The 8,559-nt window shown below is 37.9% G+C and overlaps 1 protein-coding gene across 1 annotated transcript; it reads right to left on the reverse strand.

Moving 5' to 3' along the window:
• Positions 1-776: 776 nt before the first annotated feature.
• LOC100714220 (olfactory receptor 8G50-like) lies at positions 777-1,715 on the reverse strand. The gene has a single exon (XM_003472620.1). It carries the CDS (start codon positions 1,713-1,715, stop codon positions 777-779), a length of 939 nt encoding a protein of 312 aa, XP_003472668.1.
• Positions 1,716-8,559: the final 6,844 nt, after the last annotated feature.

The following is an 8,559-nucleotide window of genomic DNA, read 5'->3' on the forward strand; positions in this document are numbered from 1 at the left end:
TTGAGATAAAAATGATGCTTTTCATCAGTCAAAAACTTTTCCCCAGCTTTAACTTTAACATGTAATAAATGATGTCAGTATAAAAATGTCACCTGTACATTTGAAGTACCATAATATGGATAGGAAAAAAGCATTATATCTGTGGAATAAGAAAAATATTTAGAGAATTATCAGGAAGTAGAGGTGGTGTCAAAATCCCGAAACTGTGGACAAAAGAATTGCAAAATACATGTCAAAATATGCTTAATATACTCACGTGCTTATTATTGTAAAGATCATCAACCCTACTAATAACTCTTAGTGATTAGGAGCCACCTTATCACCCACCATAGGACTCCATGTTCCTTCTTATGGTTCTGCACACTTCATAAGACTCAGGGTTCATATTTGATGTATTCCAAATGCGTACATTTATTTTAGATATCATAATTCCATAAATATTTTCCAAGAAATTTAGTGTGACATTTTAGGTGTGTAAGAGAACATGAGCATATGCTACAACACATATAACAAGAATTACGGTAAACAAGTTTGACCTAAAAAGACCCATGTTCCCAAAGTAAAAATGTAAACAATGGTTGTGGAGAATTTTTAAATGTTGAGGTGATACAGGTCAGATGTTTCTAATCTTGTGAATCCAGACCTACCTCTGAATTCTTTCTTCTAAGTAACTACACAACAGCGATAATTTTATGACTTATGGGCACAAATGGATAACCTTAGACTATTTCTGTATAAAATTACAGAAATTATAAACTATTGCTGAAGCACAATATTTATTTCATAAGAAAGTTCTTCTCAAGGACCTTATTTAGGGCAACTTTTACATCCTTATTCCTCAGGCTGTAGATCAGAGGGTTCAGCATGGGGACAATAATGGTATAAAACACAGAGGACACTTTCCCTTGGTCCATGGAGCTGACTGATGAGGGCTGCAGGTACATGAATGCAACAGAACCAAAGAACACAGCTACTGCTGAGATGTGAGAGCTCCAGGTGCTGAAGGCTTTGGACCTGCCTGAGGTGGAGCGAATGCGGAGGATGCTGGCTATGATGAAGATGTAGGAGGTAAAGATGGCCAGGGTAGGGAGGAAGACATTAAAAGCACTGAAGCTCAGACCTACTACTTCATTGATGGAAGTATTTGAGCAGGAGAGCTCCAGTAGTGGGAAAAGGTCACAGAAGTAATGATTTATTGCATTTGCCTTGCAGAAAAGCACCCTCAGTAAGCAGACTGTGTGAGCTGTGGCACCAACCAAACCCATGCTGCACACCCCAGCTACCATCCAGCAGCAGACTTGAGGAGACACGGTGACATGGTAGAGCAAGGGATGACAGATGGCAACATAGCGGTCATACGCCATTGCAGCCAACATGTGACACTCTGATATGGCAAATGCACAGAATAAGTAGAACTGAGCCATGCATTCAGGGAAGGAGATGATGTTATTCTCTGTCACAAAGCTAATCAGCATTTTGGGTGTAATTACAGTGGAATTGCAGAGGTCAATAAGTGACAGACTGCTGAGGAGATAGTACATGGGGGTGTGCAGGGAAGAACTGAGCCCGATTAGGGTGATCATGCCCAGGTTCCCCACCACGGTGAACACATAGATTCCCAGGAAGAGGAGGAAGAGGGGCAGCTGGAGCTCTGGTTTCTCAGTTAAGCCAGTGAGGATAAACTCAGTCACTGTGGAGTGATTTACTTCTCCCATTTTCCTTCAGGAATTCTACTTATGAGGAACAGCAAAATTTTAATGCAGGCATTTACTATCCCATGAAACAAAGAAGTGTGCAACTCTGATCTTTTCAACCAGATGTTTCCAGGTTCCTCACAGCTTCCATTCTGTGTTGACTTCCAGTGACCCTGGAATCCCAGACACATGGGACATGTCAGTAAGCACCAGATAGAGTTCAGTCCTAGCTGTGCCTCATGCTGTCTGCATGGTTATTAGTTGTATTCCAGCCCATGAACACTCAAAGAAATGTTAGGATAACTTTGTTGGAATGACCCTGGAGCCTTCTTTGCCTTAAGTGTAATCCTCTCTTTTTTGCAGAGAAAATATGGTTCATTGTTCAAGTGAATTAACAGTAGAGTAGCATTAAAAATAAAACACACAATACTTAGTGTTGAAAGGCTGGAAGATTTTCTCTTACTCTAACCAACAGCACAAGATGTTCACTTCCTACCTTTCTGCATTATAATTGAAGTCTTAACTGTAAAAATCAGGCAAGAAATCATCTTCAAGAAAACTGAATTATAAGTAAATTGCTTCTTGAGATTACTGCTAGAGATACCCGGATAAGTACAGTTATGCAGCATTTGTGCCTCTGTGAATGGCTCATTTCACACAGTACACTGCCCTCTGGATCCATCTGTTATTTCATATCTTTAGACTTCTTTTTGGAAGAAAAATAGTTTTAAAGGTAAGCAGTGATGACTCAAAACCACTGTGAGATTGTTATACTATGCCCAGCATTTTTGTTTCAACATGTTTTTAGTAGATTAATGGAACAAAAGAATGAAAAAATCCTTGGTTACATTGATTTTAGTGAAGCACTTGCTCAATGTCTTGAAGTCCATTATGGATGTGATGGAGTTATGAGCTGTAGGTGAACATAGGTAGGTGAACTCAGACAACATCTGAAGAACAAATCACTAAGTAATAAATACTGAATTATTTTTCCATAATAGTTTATATTTAGTTTTGTATTGAAAAAAGGTATCCTGTGAAGAACTTAGGTTGTGCCCCCCAAAAAACATAACATTTACAGAAAACTGTAGTGAATGTGTATAAAATGATACTGATCTATGAATGTAATGCTTGTTTGTGCAAGTGGACTGATATTAAAATGCATTTAACAGTGTTAGGAAAGTAGTTTGCTGTGGGTATTGAGGAGGAAGAAATAAATAATACAGAGTCTATGCTTTCCAGAGTATTACAGTCTATAGGGGAAGGAGACACACCCTGGACATTGTGATGAATGCCATGCTTGGGAGGGCACAGGAACACAGCTGCTGTGGTGCTAGTTTAGAAAGGAGATAAATGAAGGTTTTTCAGAAAAGCTTGAGTCTGGAAGAATAAGTAGGAAGAAGCCAAGTTTTCACAATATTCAAATTATGAAGCACTGACATCAGTTTTTCATGGTCAGAAAATATGGATCCAGAAAAATTCATCAAAACACCCAAATCATTTCAAAGTATTCATTAAAAGAGTGTCCAAAATAAGAGAATTTACAGTTCATGAAAGAAACAGCATCTAATGGGTTGTGCCAAATGTGGATACCTGGAGGAGAGCAGGTTATATGTCAACATGGTGGGTTATAAATTATAATTACCCAGGAAGATGAAGATTTAGATAAAACTAATTTACACCTACTTTCAACCTTATTAATAACACAAATGAAGACTGAATTTGCTGTGTTCTTTCTATGTGAGTGAATCTACAGTTGGTGAGGTACATTCTGACACATTATCACAACCTTTGGACCATTAAATATTACTGAAAGTCACACATATCAAATTATGAAAAAAATATTGTGTCACCAACTTTGTTACAGCAATGTGTAAGTAGTGCTTTTCAGGAAGCTCTAGGACATCCTGCATGGGTAATGTGAAAATTCTTCAGCGTTCTGAGGTTGAAAGACACAGTTGTTGGAACATTGAACAGAACTGTTTGCAGTCTCACTGTTGGAATGTCCACTTTACAAGCTTTAATTTTGTAACTTGAACAATTATTTCTAAGATGACAATATGTAATCTATTAACTATTGATTTCTTACTGTTTATTTTTTTCTGTAAATCTGTATAACTTGTACCCTTTCTCTGCTTTTTTTCTCCTTAAATAAAATAAAATAAAATTTAAAAAAAGACACAGTTCAGATACTCACTCTTTTTCGGAAACCTCAGGCCAAGTCACACATGAGGTTTAGAATAACTGCTTTCTAAGGGAGAGAACTTTGGATGATGTTGCTGCTGTGAATTCCAAACAGAGACTCCTGAACACACTTTTTCTTAGTGGATCAAAAGGCAGATCCCAAGCTCTGAGCAGCTGATATACACACTGTGGATTAAATGCCACAGGGTCCCTCATGGTTCCTTTATAATACTACCCAAGGGGTTGGGGATAACATGATGTCATCTTTACAAATAATTTTAAATGTGAGTGATCCTAAAAATACAGAGATGGATGCTCCCTCAAGAGTTCCTTTCACCAGGGATTTTGCTTTTCCATCCTGTCTGTGACATTCTCATTAACTCTCTCATGTATAATTTTCTGGGTGTCTTGAGGTGGTAGCAGCCATTTGGCTAAGGGCTAACAAATTAAAGACTTAGCAGACATGATTCTAGCAGGCTTTCATGACAGCAACTTCTTATTTAAAATCATTTCTGGAATATTTAAATCTATTTCTTTTATGCAAGCCTTGCATAACTAGTTGATTATTTGCAATTATTAGTAGAAATTGCTCTTTGGAGTGTTCAGGGTGCTTTATGGCATAACCTCACTGAAAGGACTGAGCATGAAAGGTGTTGACCTAAAGAACTTTCTAAATGAGTAGAGGTTGTAGGATTAAAGACAAATATGGACTGTACAACCACTCACTCCAGTTGACAAGGTTACTGATGATTCATTTCCCACACAGTTGTAGGTTGACACTTCTGAAACCACTGTACCCATATTTTATGAATGAATCAAACTCCATACATAGGAACTAGATAATACCAAGTTTCTTCAAATGGCAAATTTCAGGTCAGTAATGGGTGATCTTAAAATGATCTACATAATACTGAGTACAGATAGCAAATATCAATAGGAACTGGAGCTGAGAACAACCTATGAAGACATAAACATAGGTGCACAAATGTGACATTGATGGAATCCCGTCAAAGAGGCATAATAATTAAAGAGAAAGACTTCCCTTGCCCAAAGGGGAGTAATGGAAAGCTTGTAAAAGCTATAACTGATTGGAGATTTCCAACTTAGCCTAGAAACAATGGACTCACTCAGGGCTTCTCATTTTCTGTGGTTTGAAAGCTTTTTAAAATATATTATTAAATGTGAAACTTCCCACCGTCCATCCTCCATATGTGTCACATTCAGTCTCTTCTCTGTTATGTCATTAGTCTCAAAATGAGCTAGATTTTGAGACCCAAGACTACTCTTCAAGGAGTGAACTACAAAAAGGAGACCTCAGTGCCTTTAATGAGCTCTCAGTAGCTCAGGAACTGTGAGAGAATTATGAAGTTGTGTTGTTTCTCTCAAATTCTTAGAAAATACTGACTTCATCATTAAGAAAAAATAAGTCTCAGTCATAAACACCACAGGTTTTAATTATATCAGGGTATACGTTCATGTTAAAACTTCAGTTTTCCAAGGTATATATTCAAATCAGGATAAGTCTAGCTGTGTTGAATCAAAATTATTCTTACTATCCACCACCACACGTAAGTGGTGTCTTTATCTCTTTTTCTATAATTGAACTAAAGTCAGTTCCATTAGTGTGCACAACAAACAGTGGCACATCCATCCACAGATCTGCTATTTTGCCTTGGAGACACTTGTTTGCTTCTCATTGATGGAAAGGGAGATTCACTCTGTTATCTTTGTTGTAATTCAATAATCACTCAGCTGAAGTAGGCACAAGTCTGTAACTTTAGTGCACAAGATGATCTCTAACACCTTCTACATACTAAGGAATTGTGTGTAGAAATAGACTCTTTCAAGGAAAAAAATGTAGGTTGATTATGTTATAAGCAGTACATAAAGTAGGCAATAATAATGACATTTTGGTTAGTGATGGGCCCTGTACCAAAGGCCAGCCCCATAAGATCATCTCACTAGGTCATGTTGCCTCCATCAGCTAGTGTAAGTGTGCTGTATGACAGTCACACTTCTCAAAAAGTGTCCCCTGATTAAGCAACGCATAACACTGCTTCAGCCTTTTGGTTTCACTTGCATCAAAAGGCTGTGCAAATTGTGAGGTTGTTCAGTTCCTAATTTCCCCTCACTTATATAGAACTGGTATTTACACAAACACATCCTCACACACCATTTGGCTTGAATTTTTGTGAGGATGGGGTATAATTTGTAAATCCTGTTTTATGAATAAAAAAGATAAACTTCAGTTAATATTACATTTTTTCCTCTGCAACTAGTTTGGAGTTCAAGAAGGTATGTGGAAATATTTTATATTATAATTTTAGTTTCTTTAATGGCTAGGTATTTATTCACATTACCTGTATCCTCCTGGATATATTTTTGTTATTTGTGACTCACAAAAATTAGTTTCTTGTCACATATGCCATCATAAGTGTAGGCCTTCCTTCTGTGGCTATAGTCATAATGTCACTTCTTCCTTAGAAGAGTCTGCAGTGCTTTTTGCTTCCATCCTGGATACAATTCAAGGTGGCGACAGACCAGTTAAGCACATAGTTGAGCTACATAAACCTTGGTATGCAGTTTCAGTCCACATCAGCCCACACAAGTACAACACGGTGACAAATCCAGAGATCACAGGCCAACTCCACACAACTGCTTCAACTTCAGATACTCTTAGGAAAATATGCTTCATTTGTCATTCTTATTTTAATAGAGGCGAGAGGACAAGAAAGAAAAAGAACCAGGTACAAAAATAAAACAGAGCACATTCTCACTAATATGTCATTAACTTTAAAGTTCGAACACATAGAAATGGTAAAAAGATAGCTCTCAAGAATGGGGAGCAGGAGTGACAGAGGCAAAGGGTAGAATCTGCAGTTATTTATGAGTAACTATAGATACCTACTGTACATGACAACTGTAGTTAATGACACTGTGTCACATACAGGAAATATGTTAAAAGAGTAAATTTTGATTATATAAACATAAACAAGAGATATTTATTTTAATTTGACGGTAGTAACTGTTTCACTAAGTGTAACAGAGTACTATGTTTGTACCACAAATACATAGTTATGAAATACCTAGTTTAGAAATGAAACTTTTTTCAAAGGAAAAAAAATCCTCCTTAAACCACCCTAATCAAGCAGTGTGAAATTCACAAGAGGACACAAAGAAAAGACAAAGTTCAAAGTGGATCACTCACATTTTTTTTTAATATTTGAAAATAAAGTAAATTATTTCTTTTCTCTTTTTTGCTAATGTGTTTATAATTTATGTTCCTTCAGTTATGAATGCTGTCAATGGTTTATGTCTGTGTCCCCCAGGCCTCATGAGTTTGCCTTGTGCATTTGTGCATTTGCATTGTCTAGTGCTTGGATTGATGGTGTTAGTACTACACCAACCTAGGGATGGAGCCCGGATGTGATGTAAAGGTGTGTCTTGCTCTTTGCTGGTTCCTGTTTGCTGTTTGTAGCCGCCATGAACTGTGGCCCACCATGCCCGCCTGCATTGGAGCTAACTGAAATGTGGATTGAAACCTCCAAAAACTGTAAGAAATAAACCTTTCCTTTCCCAACTTTGGGTTTCAGGTATTTTGTCTCAGCAACGAGTAAAAAGTAACTAAGACATGCTCTTCAGCAATTGAGAAGTACAATATACATGGTGTTCGAAAATGCAGCCTTCAACAGGGGATTGAACTAAATATAGAGCCTTCACACTGAGCTTCCGTGACTGCCCTTTTCAAAAAACTATTATTATCATTATCATAATTATTACTATTATTATTTATTTTGTGACATGTTCTCACTAGGTAACCCAGCTTGGGCTCCAATTTTCTCTGCTCTGCCTCAGTCTCCCAAAGTTCTTGGATTCCATGGATGTGCTGCCGCTCTCAAATTCTGTGGAGAAATATTTACAAAGAGACTATCTTACAAGTTACTGAAAAACTGTAAAACAAAATTCCTCCTCTTGGTCCTACCCAGATGATCCCTACAGCAAGCGAGTTCCTTTTCCACTGGAATCCTGTCTGTACCCAGCAGGGGGCGCTACAACACAGTTTGAAAGGCAGGGAAACTGTAGAACAGTCCCTTGAGGAGCTATCTTGGCAGGGGGTTACTGACTGACTGCATTGCAGATAGAGGACATTGCCTGAATCTCACTCTCTGTGGAGCTGGTACGGACTAAAAAGCTGAAAGCTGCCACAGCTGCCATCTTACGGTAGGTACACACTGCAGGAAAGTCAGAAGATCCCTATATGATTTGAAGAGCTCGAGGAGATTCTGTGTGCCTTTGTCTTCTGAATCACAGCCTAAAAATCAAGGAGCAGACAAAAGCTAGATCTTCCTGATCAGACCTCCTTTCCATCCCCCAGAGTTTTCATGGCAACTTCACCTTCAAAGTTGTTTTTAGTTTAGTAGGATAGGTCACACATCACACACGCGCGCACACACACACACACACACACACACACACACACACTGGTCTCAGAAGAAGTCACTGTGCCATTGGCCATTCATTCTTTTGCATTTACGTGAGAAATTGAATGTGTCATAAATATAACTCTAATTAAAAATTATTTCACATTAATAGGAATAACTCCATTTAATTGTGAATACCATGGCGATTTTAATACCTGCTGTGTCCTAATATATTTCTGGCAGCTTTGAGAGAGCATCCG

Source organism: Cavia porcellus, unplaced genomic scaffold (assembly GCF_034190915.1).
Source record: "Cavia porcellus strain 051 isolate PalLab524CR breed Dunkin Hartley unplaced genomic scaffold, mCavPor4.1 scaffold_9, whole genome shotgun sequence".
Classification (NCBI taxonomy): domain Eukaryota; kingdom Metazoa; phylum Chordata; class Mammalia; order Rodentia; family Caviidae; genus Cavia; species Cavia porcellus.